At 33.5% G+C, this 21,050-nt stretch overlaps 1 protein-coding gene across 5 annotated transcripts in view; it reads right to left on the bottom strand.

Moving 5' to 3' along the window:
- The window catches only part of LOC141517706 (putative ATP-dependent RNA helicase DDX60), a 134,261-nt gene that overhangs the window by 50,244 nt on the left and 62,967 nt on the right, over positions 1-21,050 (bottom strand). For all 5 annotated transcript variants that reach the window (XM_074229004.1, XM_074229002.1, XM_074229001.1 and 2 more), the window contains 5 exons: positions 19,857-19,985; positions 17,151-17,275; positions 5,218-5,376; positions 3,242-3,389; positions 1,842-1,994 (listed from right to left, as the gene is read on the bottom strand). In XM_074229004.1, the coding sequence (XP_074085105.1) occupies positions 1,842-1,994; positions 3,242-3,389; positions 5,218-5,376; positions 17,151-17,275; positions 19,857-19,985 (714 nt within the window). The remainder of the gene's footprint in view (positions 1-1,841; positions 1,995-3,241; positions 3,390-5,217; positions 5,377-17,150; positions 17,276-19,856; positions 19,986-21,050) is intronic.

Genomic DNA, 21,050 nt, shown 5'->3' with positions numbered 1-21,050 from the left:
AAATCTGGGACGCTATTACACTGTTGGTGGAGCTGTAAACTCATCTAACCCTTCTGGAGAGCTATTTGGAACTATGCCCAAAGGGCAACAAAAATGTGCATACCCTTTGACCCAGCAATACCACTACTGGGTCTATACCCTAAAGAGATGATGAAAAGGGTAAAAAACATTACTTGTACAAAAATATTTATAGCAACCCTGTTTGTGGTGGCAAAGAATTGGAAATCAAGTAAATGTCCTTCAATTGGGGAAATGGCTTAGCAAACTGTGGTATATGTATGTCATGGAACACTATTGTTCTAATAGGAAACCAGGAGGGATGGGATTTCAGGGAAGCCTGGAGGAATTTGAATGAACTGATGCTGAGTGAGATGATCAGAAAAAGAAAAACACTGTACACCTAACAGCAACATGGGAGTGATGTTCAACCTTGAAGGACTTGCTCATTCCATCAGTGCAACAATGGAGAATAATTTTGGGCTTTCCGCAAAGGAGAGTGCCATCTGTGTCCAGATAAGGAGCTGTGGAGTTTGAACAAAGTGCAAGGACTATTCCCTTTAACTTAGGAAAAAACAGATATCTTATTGTCTGATCTTGTTACCTCTTAGACTTCTCTTCCCTTCTTTAAGGATATGATTTCTCTCTCATCACACCCAATTTGGATCAAGGTACAACATGGAAACAAAGTAAAGACTGACAGAGTGCTTTCCATTGGGGGGGGTGGAGGGAGGGAAGCAAGATTGGGGGAAAATTGTAAAACTCAAATAATATCTTTAATAAAAATAAATTTTAAAAAAATGTATTAGTTGTTTTGTAGTTATTATGCTTATATTATAGCCTTATCTATATCACTTGCCTTGTCTATATCTTATGTACATCCAACCCTCTTCGAGCATTGGGCCAAGAGTATTATACAATTATGTCTTACATTGATTCTCTTTATGTTTCTCTTTTGTTGTTTACCAAGTTTTTTCAAAGTATTTTTTTTCCTGTAACCAAAGCCACTATTTATGCTATCAATAGAATTCAGGATCATGTTACCCAGGTTGAGCATCAGGTTGGGCAAATGTAAGCTTGTTGTTCAAACAGAAAAGAGGGAAGTATAGAGGCCGCTCATGTGAGACTGGAGTCAAGAGCCCAGTTATGGTCAAAAATCCTAAACTCTGGTGACCCTTGAGCTGAAAACTTCCACAGAACGCTGATTTGATAAGACAACTGCGTCATTTGTGGCCTCACTTTGATAAGCCCTGTTTCCAAACTTCTTGACCTGGGTCATATCCTGCTGGGCTAATTCCTGTCAATAACATTACATCATTGTTTTTATCCTATATGCTAATTTTGTGGTTTTCTTCTATACGAACTGTTTGATATTTTCAATCAACCGGCTCTGCCAGTTGTCCTGTTGGTACTCCCACCTGGGTTTATGTGTGTTTCTTTTTCCTCTCCTGAGCTGAATGGATCCCCTGCTGGTCAGGGGATCACAACATGGATTCTAACTAAAAAATCTTCCAAACATAATTCAAGTATTTATGACTTTGTAGACAAAGGCAAATGTCCCTGTCACTGATATAGACCACTCTATAACTTAGCAGATATTCTTTGAGAGATATCAAAACCACCATCATACCAAACCCATGAATCTAGCTAAGACTTTGGACAGAAGACTTCCAGGCTCTCACCTAGACTCTCTCAAAGCCAGTCGAGCATGGTAGGTGCTTTCTCCCAGAACTGGAGTTCCACATGAACCTAGGAACATCTCTACTCTACAATGCAGTATAGAAGAATGATTTTACTGGAAAAAAATGTAATATTAATTTTATGAAATACAAAATTTTACTGACCCTGAGAAATCCTTTTCTGAAGAGTACTTCAGTGAAACGTCTTTCTTTGGCACCCAGAGAACCATGATGATATCCAATACCCCTTCTTGATAGATTTTTCATTTCTCCACCTTTTCTTGAAAATTTTATTTGGTCAAACATCATTTGTAAAGTCTAAAATAAATGAAGAATTTTGAGTATTTTAAAAATGCTTCCACTCAAAACAGAATCACAAAATTTTAAATTGAACAATTAGCAAAAGCAATGAAAAATAACAAAACATAAGAGAACTGAGAAGAAACTTTTTCTCTCTTTGCTTCTTTATTTTACAATGTTTAATAGTATATTTACAAGGCTACGGATGACTTCACCTGTAGGACATGGGACATTCTTTTTTAATTTTTTTTCCAAATACATGTTATGAAAGTTTTTCAACATTCATTCACTTGCATATTTTAGTTACACATTTTTCCATCACCCTCCCTTCCCACCCCCATTAGTGGTGAACAGTCTAGTAAAAATTGTACATATACATTAGTGTCTAACATATTTACATATTAGTCATTTTGTGTATGAGGAATTAGGATAAAAGGAAAAGAAAGAAAACAAGGGGATAGGAAGGAAAAATACAAGAAGCTTGTAAAAGTTAACATAGTATTCATTCAGTTCCTATGGGAGGGTTTTGGTTTGTTGGTTGGGTTTTTTTTTGTTTGTTTGTTTTCCTCTGGATGAGGATGGTGTGGTCTATCACAGATCTCCTAGGATTGTCCTAGATTTCTGAACTGCTGAGAGGAGCTGTATCCATTACAGTTGCACAACTCACAATATTGTTATTATGTACAATGTCCTCTTGGTTTTGCTCCTTTGATTTGGGACATCTTTGACATGGCAAATACTCCTTGAAGCAACTTTTGGACTTCTAAAGAAAGAGCTTCATCATCCCTGCCCAAATGCATGCTAATGTTTTAAAAACACAGATTGTATCTGTCTCCAAAAATCTGCCATTTAAGATTATCGACTCATTACCAAATTTTCAATAGACTTGGGTTGAAATTTGAATACTCTGTCTTACTATCAGCATGACCTTCACAAGATACTTGACTTCACTGGGCCTCAGTGTCCTCAATTATAAAAATTTTAAGATATTGGATTTCCTCTAAGTCCTCTCTAATTTTAAATTCCATTATCTTATTCCTAGCCAAATACTTACCTATGATTCTGACATATTCAGTCTGTAAAGGCATGATAACATAATCAGTAAAAGAATTATGTATATTCAAGAGAAGCTTCGAAATAGAAACTGTTGACCTGATGAATTTTCCTCAGTGTTGAGTAGAATTAATTTGTAGAGATTATAATAATTAAAATAAATTGTCACTGGCAACAAGAGATAATTTGTCAATACAAATCAAAGTTCTCACCTCTGGATCTATCATTTTGAGGTCAGCATAAGTACAGTCTGGCGGTATCTCAGTTTTCTTTTCCAACATTTTTAGTAAAGCCATGTGTTCAGCCTCACGTACTATGCTTTGATCCATTCTTGAAGATCTTTTCAAGGCATTTTCAGGCCTGCCAACCCCCCCAAAATTTTTTTTAAATAAATGATATTTGGCTTCTAAAAGATTAGTACATTTCAACAAACTCTGATTAAGTACAAAACACATTTGTTGGCTATATAAATGTTCTTTAAAAATCATTGATATAATTTGGACATTAAATAAATAGATATGATCTGGTCAAATCATAGAACAAGTTATAGAATTTATTTTGACTGAAAAGAGGCCTTGGAAATCATGATTAAGTGGGATCCTTAAGTCTTGGCTTAAGCCAAGCAAAGTTGACCTTATAGTAAATTATAAATTATTGAACCAAAAGGGAATTATTCAAATTACAGTGAGAAGATAAAAGACTGGAGCTCTGTTTTAACACTAAACTAAATTTAGTTTAAACACTAAACTAAACAAGAAATTGCTATTGTAACATCTAGGGACTCTACTCCTACGTCCTTTGATTCAAACTGTTTTCCCAAAGTTAAGGATAGAGGAAAGATTGATGAACTTCAAGAAAGGGACTTTTAGGTTCACAAAAACATAAGATTCACATCTTAGAGGGAAGGGATTAAATTCACTCTGTGAAGTAAGTCTAGCTTCCTTGACTTTGTTTTTCGGCTATGTAGATTTCATAAAGGCCTCAGATAAGAACTAAATTATTCTCTATTAATCTCTGTAACTCTAGAGGGAGTCTTTCCAAAGGGAAGGATGGAAAGGTGGACCAGGTGGTGGGATCAAAGATTCAGAGCTGGGATGAATTATAGAAGGCCATCTAGTCCAACACTCTTATTTTACAGAGAGCTTAAGTGAATTGCTCAAGGTTATATAGTCAAGGAGCAGAACCAAGATTCAAATCCAGAACCACTAACTCCAAATCCAGTGCTCCTTCCAATATATCTGCTGCCTTGAGATTATGATCCTTCTTTCACAAATAAGGAAATTATGTCACAGGGACTTGTCTTCATCCACTTGGTTAGAAGAGATAAAAGTGGTCATTAAAGTCAAGTCTTTCTAACTCCAAGTCAGATACTATTGTAAAAGTAAAACTATCTTCCTGTCTATTTTTTATTCTCCATTCATTCACCTAATAATTCACAGAACAAAAGCATTTAGTAAGCATCTGAATAAAATGTGCTAGGTGAAGTGCAAAAATAAATAGGTTACCCTCAAAGAACTTGTAATTCCCACATAAGTAGGATATTACGATATATGAGATTTCTATATTCTATAATATGAGAAATTGCATTTGTATGCTAATCTAGAAAGGATGTGGTAGCCTTGGGAAAATGCAGCAAATTGATGTTAGGAGATGGAAAAGATTCTCTTGCATTTGAAATGGAATATACTTAAGGGCCAGACCAGAAAAGATCAGTCTGGGTTTGCAGACTGTGGATCTCTTTTTCTAAATGTCTGAAAGAAACTTTTGGGAGTAAGGAGAAGGACCAGAATTTTATTGACAGATGGACTCCTTGATGAGGTAACTCCCTTCATCAATGAATGCCATCTCCAGTTCTGTATCTTTTTCACAGGATCTCTGACCCTGCCCAGTGGTATAACCTATAGAACATATGTTAGATGCCAAACTGAAATTCAGTCCTCATAAACCTGAAGCAACTTGTGTATTCATTATGCCATGATGTCTCTATAGAGGACACATACCCACATGTGACTAAGGATACAAAGTTACAACCCCTTCTGTACCTAGTCTGCTTTTACTATCATCCATTTGGTGACTTTGACACAACATCAACCTGTGGTCTTTGATTACTACATTAGCTATGATCTTATGGGATATCTTTTAGATATCAGTAAAATCGGGAACCAATTCTTTGCAGGTAAATACATACACAGTAGGTGTTTTCCCCATTGATTTCTTCACTTTCTTTAGCTTATTAGTTAACATATGGACTTCTTTGTCTGCATTTGCTGGCTGTCTCCTTTCTTGCTTTTCTTCTAGAGCACTGCACACTCTGCGTGCCCTTTCCTCTACATCACTTATCTTGAACCTGGAAGTAAATAACAGAGACCACTGAAAAAATCTATATATCCTTTATATCATTTAAAGGTATATAAAAGTAATTCCGACAATATATACCTTTCCTACAAATCAAAGTTGGAGGAAGGAGAATAGAAAAAATATACTTGACAATAAGCTAAGGGCCAAGATGGTGGCATGAAGCTAGCATGCTCCTGGAACTTTTTCCTACCAAAGATAAATGAAGCCTCTATTCTGACATTCAGGTTACAAATACCACCAAGAAAAAGAGAATGTTCAAAGAAGTTTTCAGCAATAGACATCATGGAGGATTTTCAGTAAAATCCAGGAGGCAGAAGAACAGGGACAGCCAGCAAGAGGCACTTAGCCACAGAGCAAACCAGGTCCTGACAACTTGACAACAGCAGAGGTCCCTTCAACTACATATCAAGCCAACCAGGAGGATCCCAACCCCAAACAAAGTCTGAACACTGGGAACACCAGGGTAAAAGTAGGACTGGGTCGGTAACAAATTGTTAAGTCAGAGCCTTGGAAATAAAGGAGGAAATAAACCTCAGCAAAGGCAAGGCCTGGCCTGCAGAGGCAGCACTTGGCCAACAACATGTCAGGGATCAGAACTCAACCCCAGAAAAAGAAACTTGGATCTAACCTCCCTATAACCTAGGAACAGAGCTAAAACAACAAGATGAACAGAAAAGTTAAAAGAGCACTCATTATTGAAAACTACATTACAGACAAAGATGACAGCAATACCATATCTGAAAAAGAAATCAGTGAAAAATCACTCACAGGGGAAGTATGAAAACAGTCTATAAATTTGACTCAAATACTAAAATTCATCAAAGAGTTTAAAAAAGAATTTAAAAACCAAAGGAGAAATGAAGAAGAAAAATGGAAAAAAGAAATGAGAGTCATACTGGAAAATTACAAAAATTGACCAGAGAATTCAACACCTTTAAAAAGGAAAAACAAGAATTAATTGAAGAAAATAAAACCCTAAAAATTAGAATTGAATAAATGGAAATCCATGAATCTATGAGACTACAATATTTCATCAAACAAAATAAAAAACTGAAAAAATGTAAGTACCTTTTAGGGAAAACAAATGACCTGGCAAATAGATCCAGGAGAGACAATCTATGAATCATCAGACTATTAGAAAGGCTAGATCAAAAAAGGAACCTGGAAAACATCATGAAGGAAATTATAAAGGAAAACTGTCCAAATCTGCTAGAAGAAGAAAACATAACCATTGAAAAAAATCCACATAACCCCTCCAGAAAGAGACACCTGGATTAAAACTCCAAGGGCTATAATAGCCAAATTCCAGAACTCTCAAATAAAAGAGAGAATATTGCAAGCATCAATGAAAAATCAATTCTAATACAAAGGAAACACAATCAGACTCATACAGGACCTATCAGTCTCAACATTAAAGGATAGGAAGACCTGGAATAACATATATTGGAGATCAAAGGACCTGGAATTACAATCCCAAATGTATTACCCTGAAAAATTCAGCATATACTGTCAGGGAAAAAGATGAATGTTCAACAAAATAGAGGACTTCCATGATTTCCTGACACAAAGACCAGAACTGAATAGAGAATTCAATCACCAAATACAGGACTCAAGAGTTGCATAACAAGGTAAATGAAAAGGCAAAGGAAAAAACAAAACAAAAAACAAAAAAAAGTTTTTCATCATCATCAAATTGTATACAACCCTGAAAGGGCGATGTAACAACTCTGATTCTTGAGATAATAATTCTTATTAATTAATTATTAATTAATTATTAATTAATTATCTTAGGATAATTAAAAAGTCAAATATAATTGAAGAGATTGGACTTAAAGGATATGGGTATAGTTGGGTCTTGACTCTCCATTGAAGACTTCACTATGTTTGAGACAAAATGCCCAGATGAAAAGCAAGAGTGTTAACTGTAAACTTAAGTTTCTCATCATCCTTTGACCCCACTTTAATTCTGCTGTACTGACAAGAACTTACCACTTATGCTGATGAGGGCATCATAAACTGGGCAGTCCTAAGTTTGTCTCCCAAATCTTACAATCATCTGTAAAGTTGTCATATGCTCCAAATCTCCCAGTATTTAGAGATCCATAAGATTCTTGCAATTAATTAGATTAGGGTTTGATTTAATCCATGCTTCACTTAACAAGGGGTTAAGTGTGTGGGTTTGGGTGTGTTGGGGGCAGTGTGAAAGAAAATAAGTCCTGCTTCACTGAACAAATGGTTAAATATTCTGGATGGGGATGGGGTAAAGGGAGAGAAAAATAGGCCTGGGAGAGGGGTACAAATAGTTCAAGAAATGATTTGGCTTTGGATGATACTTTTGCTCTTGAGGATTGTGTGTCCTTGGAGGATACTTGAAAAGGGGGGTAAAGTAAAAAAAAATGATTATAATTATAATTGGATACAATTTCAGACAAAGCTGCTTATCCAGCAATCTGTGATATTTTGATAATGATATGAGCTTATCAAGAAATCAAATAATCGAAGGGACAGCTAGGTGGCACAGTGGATAAAGCACCAGCTCTGGAGTCAGGAGTACCTGGGTTCAAATCTGGTCTCAGACACTTAATAATTACCTAGCTGTGTGGCCTTGGGCAAGCCACTTAACCCCATTGCCTAGCAAAAAAAAAAAAAGAAATCAAATAATCAAACTGTGATTGATAACACTTGATTAATAGTACTTGAGTGATAAATAACACCAGGTGAAGAGGCACAAAGATTTATAATTTTAGAGGGAAACAAGGGAGAATGTGAACTCTGAGTAAATTCTATTCAATACATTTGGCCCAGAGAAGGATTAAGATACATTCCCACTTGGGTTTAAAAATTTATTCTAATATACAAGGAGGGGGTGGGGGGTACTATGAAAGGGAAAGATAAGGGAAGAAGGGATTCATAAAAGGGAAGGCAAAGGTAAAAGTGAAAATAAATTGAAAGTTAAATTTTAAAAGAAAAGTCAAAGGGGAAAGAGGAAAATTTTTGTGAGGAGGAATAAGAGAAAAGGAAAGAGAGAAAAATATAAATGGAGAAAGATAGCATGAAGGGAAATAGAGAATTCATAATCTTAACTATAAATGTGAATGGGATGAACTGTCCCATAAAAATAGAAGCAGAAAGCAGACTGGATTAAAAACCAGAATCCTACAATATGTTGTTTACACAAAACACATTTGAAGCAGAGAGATACAGGATAAAAGTAAAAGGTTGGAGCAAAATATTTTATGCATCAGCTAAAGTAAAAAGTCGGGGGTAGTGATCTTAGATAAAGTAAAAGCAAAAATCAATCTCATTAAAAGGGATAAGGAAGGAAACTACATCTTTTTAAAAGACACCATTGGTAACGAAACTATATCATTACTAAACATGTATGCACCTAGTGGTATAACATCCAAATTCCTAGAGGAAAAGCTGAGTGAATTACAAAGAGATATAGACAGAAAAACTCAATCTCCCTCTCTCAGAACTAGAAAAATTTAACCACAAAATAAACAAGAAAGAAGTCAAGAAGGTGAATGAAATCTTAGAAAACTTAGATATGGTAGACCTCTGGAGAAAACTTAATGGAGAATAGAAAAGAATGTACCTTTTTCTTGGCAGGACAAGGCACCTGTACTAAAACTGGTCATGTAGTAGGGCACAAAACCCTTTTATTCAAATGCAGAAAGGCAGAAATACTAAATACATACTTCTCAGACCATGATTTAATAAAAATTAAATGTAATAAAAGGTCACAGAAAGATAAACCGAAACCTAATTGTAAATTAAATAACTTCATGATAAACAACGGTTGGATCAAAAAGCAAATAATAGAAATAATCAATAATTATATCCAAGAAAATGATACTAATGAGACATCATCCCAAAATTTATGGAATCTAGCAAGGCAGTTTTGGGTGGAAACTTTATATCTCTATATGCCTATGTGAATAAAATAGAGTAAGAGGAGATCAATGAATTTGGTATGCAACTAAAAAAGCTAGAAAAAAAACAAATAAAAATCCACAATTAAATACCAAATTAGAAAATCTGAAAATCAAGGGAGAGAATAATAAAATTGAAAGCAAAAAAAAAAAACTATTGATCTCATAAATAAAACTAAGAACTGCCTTTATGAAAAAGCTAATAAAATAGATAAATCTTTGGTTGATCTAATTTTAAAAAAAAAGAAAGAAGATAACCAAATTACCAGTATCAAAAATGAAAAGGGTGAACTAACCACCAATGAGGAGGAAATTAAAGAGATAATTCAGGCTACTTTGCTGAACTATATGCCAATAAATTGAAGAACTTGAACAAAATGGATGAATATTTACAAAAAATACACACTGCCCAGATTAACAGAAAGAGGAAATAAAATACTTAAATAACCCTATTTCAGACAAAGAAATTTAAGAAACCATCAATAATCTCCTAAGAAAAAGTCTCCATATGCAGATGTATTTACAAGTGAATTCTACCAAACATTTAAGGAACAATACATCCCTATTCTACATAAACTGTTTTTTTTTAAAAAAATAGAAGATGAAAGAGTTCTGTCAAACTCATTTTATGAAACCAGCATGGTGCTGATACTTTGTAGCAATGAGATTACAGTAAGTTATTACTAGGATAATACACCATGATCAGGTAGGATTTATATCAGGTTGGCAGAGATGGTTCAATATTAGTAAAATATTCAATATAATTGAACATATCATTAGCAAAAGCAACAGAAATCATATGATTATCTAACTAGATGATGAAAAAGACTTTGATAAACTACAACATTCATTCTTATTAAAAACACTAGAAAGTTTATAAATGAATGGAGTTTTCCTTAAAATAATAAATAGTATATATCTAAAACCAGCAACAAATATTATATGTAATGAGAATAAACTCAGAGCATTTTCAAGGTGAAACAAGGATGCCCATTATCACCATTACTATTTAATATAGCATTAGAAATGCTAGCTGTAGCAATGAGGAAAAAAAAGAAACTGAAGAAATAAGAATTGGCAATGAGGAAGCATAGCTTTCACTCTTTGCAGATGATATGATAGCATATTTAGAGAACCCAAGAAAATCATCTAAAAAACTCCTTAAAACAATTAACAAATTCAGCAAAGTAGGAGGATATAAAGTAAATTCACATATATCATCAGCATTTCATTATATGAACTACAAAGACCAAGAGCAAGAGATAAAAAGAGAAATTCCATTTAAAGTAACTATAGATATCATTAAATACTTGGGAATCTACCTCCCAAGACAAACCCAGAAATTGTATGAACACAATTATAAAACACTTCTCACCCAAATAAATTCAGATCTATATAATTGTAAAAATATCAATTATTCATGGTTAGGTCTAACCAATATAATAAAAATGACAATCTTACCCAAATTAAATTACTTATTCATTGCCATACCAATCAAACTACCAAATAACTACTTTATCAAGCTAGAAAAAAATAGTAACAAAATTCTTCTGGAGTAACAAAAGGTAAAGAATAGCAAGTGAACTGATGAAAAAAAAAAGTAAAGGAAGGTGACCTGGATCTTCCAGATCTAAAACTATACTATAAAGCAGCAGTCGTCAAAACTATCAGGTACTGGTTAAGAAATAAGAGTAATGAATTAGTGGATTAAGATAGGTTCAAAAGAAACTGGAGTAAATGACTACAGCAATCACTATTTGACAAAATCAAAGACATCAGCTTCTGGATAAGAACTCACTATTTGTCAAAAATTGTTGGGAAAACTAGAAAATAGTATGGCAAAATCTCAACATAGAACCACATCTTATACCCTATATGAAAATATGGTCAAAATGTGTGCAAGATTTAGACATAAAGGACTCCATCATAGATAAATTAATAGACCAAGAAACTATGGAAAGATGATAAACTTATGACCAAACAAGAATTGGAGTATGTTGAGGGCCACCTCTTAATAATGATTTACACATATTTTTGGTGACCTTTGCCACCAGAGATATGCATGTATTCTTGCTCATTAAATGGCTTTGTTGGCTCACCAGTGAACTCTGACCTAAGAATCTGTGGCACCAGAGGTGTTTAGAAAGCTTTCTGATAAGGAAGTTTACAGACTTCAAAGGATAAATATTGTAAATTTAACTCAGGAGGCTATGCAGCAGGGTTTCATCTAACCTGTCATGTCTGAGATAAGTTTTGTTATAAAAGTCTGAGTATCCAAGAATAAAGCAATAGAACTTGCTTCATGACCTTATGTGTTGGGCATCTCTATTCAACCTGACTCTCAAGTCAATGTCTAGTCCCACCAGAGCCATCATGGGCGGGGGGGGGGGGGGGGGGGGAATAAGAATACATTATAAACTGCAAAATGAATGATTTTGACTATGTTAAATTTAAAAGGTTTTGCACTAATAAAATCAATGCTGTCAAAATTAGAAAGAAAGCAGAAAGTTGGGAAACAATTTTCACAATGAGGAATTCTAATAAAGGTATCATTTCTAAAATATATAGAAAATTGCATCAAATTTATAAGGTTACAAATCATTCCCCAAATGATAAATAGAGAATATGAATAGGCAGTTTTCAAATGAATAAATTAAAGATAAATAAAATAATATGAAAAAATGTTGCAAATAATTATTGATTAGAGAAAGGTGAATTAAAACAATGAGGTATCACCTCACACCTATCAGATTGACCAAGATGAGAAAAAAAGGGATAATGATGAATGTTAGAGAGATTGTAGGAAGATTGGAACATTGATGCATTGCTGATGGAGTTGTGAATGTATCTAACCATTCTGGAAAGCAATATTGAACTATAGCCAAAGAGCAATAAAACTGTTCATACCCTTTGACCTAGCAATTCCAATTCTAGGTCTATATCTGGGAGAAATTATAAAAAATGGGGGAAATACTTCAAGTTTCAAAATATTCATAGCAGCTCTTTTTTGTAGTGGCAAAGATTTGGAAATTGAAGGGATGCCCAAATTGGAGAATAGCTAAACAAGTTATGATACATGAATACTATGGAACATTATTGTTCTATAAGAAATCATAAATGTTCAGACTCTAAAGAAGCATGAAATGACTTACAGGATCTGATGCTGAGCAAAGGGAGCAGAATCAAGGGAATAATTTATACATTAACAAAAATATTGTGAGAAGATCAAGCTTAATGGAAGCAAATCCTTTCAGTAGTTCATAGAGCTAGGATAACCATATTAGACCAGCTATGGACAATGTTATCCCCATCCAGAGGAAGAAAAACAAAACAAAACAAAACAAAACAAAACATAAAAAAGAAAAAAACCTTCAAAATCTGATGAACACTTTATAAAAACTATCTCTTTCCCTTAATCCTAATTCCTCTTACTGAAAATGACTAACATGAAAACATGTTTATCAAAAATATGTATATACAATGCTAAACTATTCACCTTTGAAGGGAGAGCAGTAGGAAGGGAGGGTGGAAGGAAATTTTGTAACTTAAAAATATGCATGTTCATATGGATGAAAATAAATAAATAAATATGTTTTAAAAAAGAAATATAAATATGTGTATATATATGTATATGTATATATATATATATATATATGTATGTGTGTGTGTGTGTGTACACACACACACACACACACACACACACTCTTAGGGGAGTGGTGGCCAGGAGAGGCAATTTGAATCAGAACACAACTGGAATGGTAAATGAGATTTCAGAGGAGATTAACATATCCCTTCCCAGACCAATGGTAGAGATGTTATGATATGAGTCTCAAAATTGGAGGAGGAAAGAGGTGATCAAAAGGATGCCTGTGTGGCAGTAGTTAAGTGGAATTTGCTGAGGCTTATCAGAAAAAAATGATGAGGCAGTCACCAGTCATGAAAACTGGACCCCTGTGTAGAAGTGTAATACATTTCCTGAATTCTTAAAATTGTATAGGAATTTTTTAGGTATTTTCCAAGAATATTATATTCCATTTTACAATTCCAAAGGTGATAGGTATTATTTGCTTTAAATGTTTCTCCAATTTTCATTTAATTTCAAAATGCTAATAATTCTCTCAACATACTCAGGCACAGTTTTGTCTTTGCTGAATAAGAGAAACCAGACTTTCTAATATGTTCTAATTTCTGAATTTCTTTCCTTATATTTATTTTTATTGCCTTTAATTGGCCAAAATGGAACTGGAGTTTTGTTTCATTTTTTACTGATGCTCCTACAATGGTTTCCTTCAATAATTCTTTTAAGTTAATTCTACCATGGATAGGAATATCCCTTAGGAGATCAATCTTTCTTCCTCTGGTCCTTACTGCTGCACCAGTTGTCTCATATATGGTAGGTTCAGATCCTAAAACGTTTTTTATTATTTCTGTCAAATTTATGTCAAAAATTGTAGAAAACCATTAATTCAGTATGCTTATAGCAGATTTCATTTTTTTAAAAGTTTTTTTCTGATTAAGCATGCTAATTAGATTGATATTCTCGAATTGAAAATGAACTTTTTCACAATTCCAGTGCACTTAGGTCCATCTTCTCAAAACCTTGTTACATTTCATTATTGTTCCCACCATCTATTCCATTACTATATATAATCACATAGCTTATATTAACCAAAGTTTTTAATTGGTTGAGGTTCATCAACTTTTCTTTCTTGCTAATTCCTCTCTTTAGCATAGAAATAGAGTTATTCTTGTTTTTGCATTTGCCTACACTACCTTGTTGTGTAACTTGGAGTTATGTAACCAAGGCGAGCTACTGACAAATAAAACCTTTTCTTGTCAGAGGATAGAGCAGTGACCCTGGAGTCAGAACAAATTGAATTGAAATCCAACCTCAGACACTTGAAATTATTAGCTGTGTGATCTTGAGCAAGTCACAATCTCATTGCCTCACAAAACCACAAAAGATAAATAAATAAATAAAATATTTTCCTAGAGCTGGTAAGATCTATTTCTAACTTTGTATGGTATATATTAAAAGTATTCCTGTCAGAGGATGGTTTCAGAAAACCCTGGGAACTAATGTGCACTATTATGAACTAATGCAGAATGAAGTGAACAAAACCAGGAAAATAGTTTATACAATGACAACAGTTGGCATGGTAAGACAAATTCTCAAATTGAAAATGACTTGGTATGGTAAATAGTAAAGAAAAACAATTTTGAAGGAATTAGATACTGCTTAACAAATCAATGAACCATGATTCCAGAAGACATAATCAAACCTCTCCTGATAGAGAGGTTAAAGCTTCAGAGTGCAGAATATATACATATGTACATATGTATATATATATATATATATATATATATACATATGTACATATATATATGAGACAGAAAAATAGAGAATTTTGGTATAAAAAATTGTTTAAAAGAAAATATTCATGTCATGAGTCTTCTTTACATTGAACTCATAATTTTCCTTGTTTCAGTTAAACAGTAAAGCATTTATAGTAGCTAAGTTTTTATTGGTACAGTATTTCTGATTTTTCCAATGTCTATTACCATGCTGTGAAGCAGAACATAAGGACTATTCCAATAACCTCTGGGTCATGAAAATTCCATGCAAAGTTAACTCATAAGCCCATGGCATCCTACTATTCTTTGACTCTTTGAACAAGTTATATTATGTTGACTAGGGTGCTACCCCAATTAGAGGTATCAGTCAAATCAAATTCAGAGTTCCCTCCAGGCCCTCATAGCTGGGATTGCCAGATAAATAAATGGCACCGTAAAAAGTACAGACTCCAGCTGTGGAGTCTGACAAGACCTGAGTTCAAATCTGACCTCAGATACCTGATAGCTATAATCTGTGTGACCTTGGGCAAGTCATTTAACTCTGGTCTTATGTATTTTGTTTTACGCATACTGACTCTAGGCATATCAAGGCCTAGATACAGGTAAACTGTATGTCATTTGCCTCAGGCTGACCAATTAAGTTTGAGTCAGACTGAAGAAACTCTTCACAGGGTCATTTTAGTCCTATATACAGTGGGATCCCAAGGTCCTGCTAAGACCTAGAATTTAGTGCCCTACATTTCTCTGAACCAGAACTAAGTCAGAATTGTGAGACATTAAAAGATTCCTTTGGACTAGAGTAGAGGTTCTTAATTCTTAACTCTGTTGGCAGTTTGGTGTATCTGATGAATTCTTTCTCCAAATAATGTAAGGGATAGGGGTGAGAGATTTAATTCATAATTCAATGAAATATCTCTTTTAAAAGTCAATAAAAAAAAAACAAAGTTGCAATTTTTCCATCCAAAATTTTCATCCACTGAAATCTCAAGGTAAAAACTCCCAGACTGGAATAAGCTAGCCTAGGCTAGAAATGTTCATACTGGAGCCTCCCAAAACTTACTAGGACTTGAAAGCTTCTCAAGGAGACTTGAGAGCTTCAGGTGGCATTATCAGTAACTTCATTTTTCATGGTTTCAGTTTCTTTGAGGGCATTACTTCTGAACCAGTTTCCTTTCTCTTCTCTTTCCAATAGACATTTTCTTCATTGATCTTACATCAGGGTTTTCTCTTAGAAAGCTTATAGGAGCAACTAAATCACTTTGCAGCAATTGCCACCTTGCAGTGGAAAATGGAAAATGTTTTTAACATTTGTTTTGTTAGTACCTAGATAAGCAAGAACAAAAAAAAAAAGACAAAGACTGGTTTCTGTGTCCAGAACAGTGTCTAGTTCCACCATAATGCCTTTTGTATATTGTGTGTGTGTGTATGAAAATGAAAAAATAGACTGAAAACTGAATTCTCAGCTTAAGAATTCCCTGAAAAAGGTAATCTAGGTCAGAAATGTTCAAACTAGAGTTTATAGGACTTTAGTTGTAGATGAGGGCAAAGAAAAAGAAATAGAAAGTAGTCCATAATATATAAGATCATAAAACTAGAGATGCAAGGGACCTCAGAGGTGATCTATTCTGACCACCTTATGTTATAAATAAGTAAACTGAGACTTAGAGAAAATAAGCAAAAATATAATAGTAATGAGAATCAGAGGTAGAATTTAAATCCAAGTCATCTGATTCCAGTCACTGAATTTTCTAGCATACTATGCATTGAATTGAAGTGAAACATTATTAAAATGCTAGAACATTCACATCTGAACTTCTTACCTACATATTTATTTTTATCGTTGATATTATCATTAGAATTTATGAAAATACAAATGAATTTCCCTATATACTATGAATTTGAGAACAGTGACTGTCTTTGACTTTTCTTTATATCCTGAATCCAAAGCAAAATGCCTACCAAGTAACAGTTACATAATAAATGTTTGTTAATGACTAAAATCCATTAGGAATTTTCCACTAATGGTCACTGTAAGAATATATGTATGTATGCATATATGTATGTATGTATGTATAGGTATATATTATGCATTAAATTTCTATTATAAATTATATTTATCTATGTTCATTTGACTTTTATAAAGAACTAAGGTACACTCAAATAATGATTATAATATCCAAAAAAAATTAGCAGGACCTGAAATAAATTGAATGAGATTTAAGAAAAATCCAGAAGTAGACTAGTTAAAAGTCTATTTAAAGACAATTCTTAAAAGTACAAAGGAAAATAAGTCATTGAACTTAGTATCTCAACAAATGTAACAGAATAATGATAAATTGGGATGACCAGGTAGCAATGCTTATTAGGTTTCAGTAGAAAAATGATCTTAATTCTCACTTATCTTCAGCAGTTATCAACATATTTTATTTGGAGGAGGGGAAAAAAGACCCAAATGAAACTTTTTATCACTTACAAAAAAAATAATGCTGGCAGTTTATCCATTTTTCTTAGCTTTTCAACAAGAAGTGGAAATGTATGATCCATATCATCTGACTGAGATACAGAAGCAGGTCTAAGAATCCCCAGCACTTTCTTGGCCTAGAGGAATACATTCAAAGGAGTTAAATCAAAGGTAAGAACTGATATAAACCCCAGCCCCCAAACAGAATTTAATGGAACATAGGAGTCACAACGGAGAAGAAAAAACCTCCTCCTGAGTTCAAATTTCCCTCTGAACAATTTTAAATAAAGTCTCAAATATCTCAAAACAAATTCTGGAGTGCAGAACCCAGAAAACAGATGGGACAGTACAATTTTCCAGTCCAAGACAACTTAGAAGGTTGGCAGAAAAAGTCTGTCACACCAGGTGAGATTTAGTATTGGGCAAGTGGAAGCTAATGATCACATGAGATATCAAGAAACAATAAAACAGAGACTTTAAAAATGAAAAATAGAAGAAAATTAGAATAACTCATTAGAAAAGAACTTACCTAGAAAACAGACACAAGAGAAATGATTTAAGACTTATTGGACTATCTGATAACTGTGATCAAAAAAGCCTGGACATCATCTTTCAAGAAATTATCAAGGAAAATGCCCTGAATTGTTAGAAGCAGAGGATAAAATAGACATTGAAATAATCCATGATCACCTATCAAAAGAGATCCCAAAATGAAAACTTTCAGGAATATAACCAAATTTGAAAGTTTCCAGATCAAGGAGGAAATATTTTAAGCAGCCAGAGACGATTAAAATATTGTGGAGGCAGAGTCAGTATAACATAAGATTTAACAGCTTCCACATTAAGGATCAGAGGGACTGGAATATGATACTCTGGAAGGCAAAGAGGCTAGGATTACTACCTAACTCTCAGATAGTATAATTGTATAATTAGGTAGTATAATGAGTATAATTCTTAAAGGGAAAAATATGCACTCAATGAAATAAGGAACTTTCAGAGCTAAAAAAAAATTTGATTTTCAAATACATGAATCAAGAAAAGCATAAAAAAGGAAATAAGAAAGAAATCAAATAGAATTGAATAAGAATTGACTGAATACATTCCTATATTTGGAGGTAATATTTGTAATTGCTAAGAATGTTTTCATCATTAGGGCAGATCGGTTTTTCTGTATTGTCTATTATAACAGTTTCAAAAAAAGAAAAAAAATATTGTTCAGCAAAACCAAACAACACATTTTCCCTTGAGATTCTGGATAATTTTGCTATTTTTCCATCAAAAGAATAAGCTACACACTCTTCAAAATTATTTAAAAGTAATCTACATCCTATAACCTCATCTCCTTCCCAGTAAGAACTCCAAGAAGGTATACCCATTGACTCACATGTCTCGCTCTAGACATGAGAGTCCATGGTCCCAATTTGAGATATTCATTGACAGAATGCTACAGTTATTAATCTTTTCTCACCCTTACCACATATACCCTTTCTTCTTTCTATAGAAACATATATCTTTAGCCATTTTTGATGTTATAGAAGCTCTCCTTGAGGAAAATAAATGATCAAAGTTTTCTGTTCTCTCGTCCATTCATCTCCCTTCTAAAAACTATAAAATTATAATAGTACCATTTGAAGTGATCTCTGAGTTCCCTTACAATTGCAAATCTTATGAACTTAAAATTGAATAGCAAAAGTAGACAAGGCATCACTATCTAGAATACTGAGCCTTTGGTCTCATGATTTATCCCTGGAAGTCTCTGATAGAATACAGTACTTTTTTGGGAATTCTCATCTCAGTTAATTTCTTTCCTCAAATACTTTAGTATAACTCAATAAATTAAATATAGACTTAATAAACTAAATTGGTAAATCAATAGCCAATCAAAATAGTCCAATATTTTCCCTCAAAGAGACTGCGGTGTGAAGGGATGAGGATTGGCCTTGAAGTCAAAGAGACTTAGAAGACCATAGATCTAAAGCTAAAAGAAATCTAAGAGATCATTTGGTTCAACTGAAGTCTAGAGAGATTAAGCTATTTGCCCATGGTTGATAGATATCAGAGATAGTATTTCATATCAGATCCTCTGATTTCAGGGTCTGTGTTCTTTACATTACATCTCTTGCCAGGGTTCAAATCCTTCCTTTTGTACATACTAGATGTGGAATCATTGATGAACAAGACATTTAATCTTTCTTTTCTTTTTGGGGGGAGAAAGAGGAGGCAATATGGGTAAAGTGACTTAGTCGGGTCATAGAGTTAATAAGTATCTGAGTCAGGATTTAAATTCAGGTCCTCCAAAACTGATGCTATATCCACTGCACCACGTAACTGCTCCCAATATTTAATCTTTCAGTACTCCAGGAAACAGTAATACTGTAAGTTATGGAGAAGTTACCAGTCTTCCCAGACTCTCCCAATAACATACTCTCCCTTCCAAAGTCTCCTAAGTATTCCTCATGCCCTAATATCCCATAGTACATGCATTGTGTGACACTGAGGCAGAAGAAGAGAGAGGTCTTTTTATTTCTTTATCCCAAATTTCCTAATCAGGATTTTTACTTAAAATTTTTAATGCTAGATGTTTATATTCTTTTTTAATTTTATTAAATTGTTTTTAGATTTTTTAAAATGCAACTTTCCCTCAAATATGTAAATCATTAAATTGATCTTCTATGTCCATGAAGACTTTATCAAAAGTAACATTTTAAATGTATTTACCTCATTTTCTTGGCCATTTTTAATCCAATTAGATAGCTCTTCCTTTAATGCTGCTTCATATTTTCTAGCATCCATCTTTGTAATGACAATTTTATTCTTAAAGTCAACAAATTCCTCAGGACAAAATTCCTTGGAAATAAATACAATCAAAGTAAAATTAAATCATGTAAATCTAGGCACCAAAATCCAACAGATATACTTTGTTTTGTTGATCTCCCCATGAAAACTATAAGCTTTTTGAGGGCACATTTTGACAAAAGTGGCCATAAAATTCTTCTGTATCCCTCATAGTACTGACAAAGTGTTAATAGCTAGTCAACACTCAATAGTCTCTGAACTATTTGCTGAACACCTGTAAGGTCCTCATACCATGTTAGATGCCAAGGAATAGGAGTGGGGGGGGGGGGGATAAAAATAAATAAATATGTTGTGATTCCTGATCTTAAGGATCTTAAATGTAGGTAAAGAGATCAAACAAATATAGAATGAAACAAAAACCATATGAACAGTCTGTTAAGAAAAAAATATTGTCTTGTGTATTATATCTCAATAGGAACTCATAAACAAAGACAATTAAATAATTCAATTAATTTAATTTTAATTAAGCAGCTACCAAATGGAAGATGATATGATAAATACTAAAGACATAAAGATCTCTTCCCTCAAGGAACTTACATTATGTTAGAAGAAATGTAACAAGTTACTATAATTTAAAAAAATAGTGCAAGCAAGAAACATAAAGCAAAGGAAGAAAACGAAAGGTAGAGATCTTTTTACTGGGAAAGAGTGGAGGATTCTTTTGGGGATCTAAAAGAAGAGATTACAGCAGCCAGTACACAAAAGCCCATTTGACACCTTTAACTATGGGACATAGCCCAAATAAATGTACAGATACAGAAAATGTCAGTTTAAGACTGGAAAGCAATAAAAAAAATTCAATTTGCCTGAAACTCTATGTAAAAGGAAGTAAGATTATAAATATAGGTTAGATATAGTTAATGGGAGGCTTTAAATATCAAAATAAACAATAAACAATGAGAAGCTACTAAAGGGTTGTTTTTTTTCCCAAAAAAGAATAAGAGTCAGAGAAGAATAAAATTAGTTAGGGAAGACATGTGAATGCTACAAAGGAAGACTGCAGGTAGAAACACTAAGAGAATATTACCCCAGAACAAGAGGAAACTAATTAGGACC

This window comes from Macrotis lagotis, chromosome 3, assembly GCF_037893015.1.
Source record: "Macrotis lagotis isolate mMagLag1 chromosome 3, bilby.v1.9.chrom.fasta, whole genome shotgun sequence".
Classification (NCBI taxonomy): Eukaryota; Metazoa; Chordata; class Mammalia; order Peramelemorphia; family Peramelidae; genus Macrotis; species Macrotis lagotis.
The sequence above is the reverse complement of the archived record's forward strand: the minus strand, read 5'-3'. Positions and strand labels throughout refer to the sequence as shown.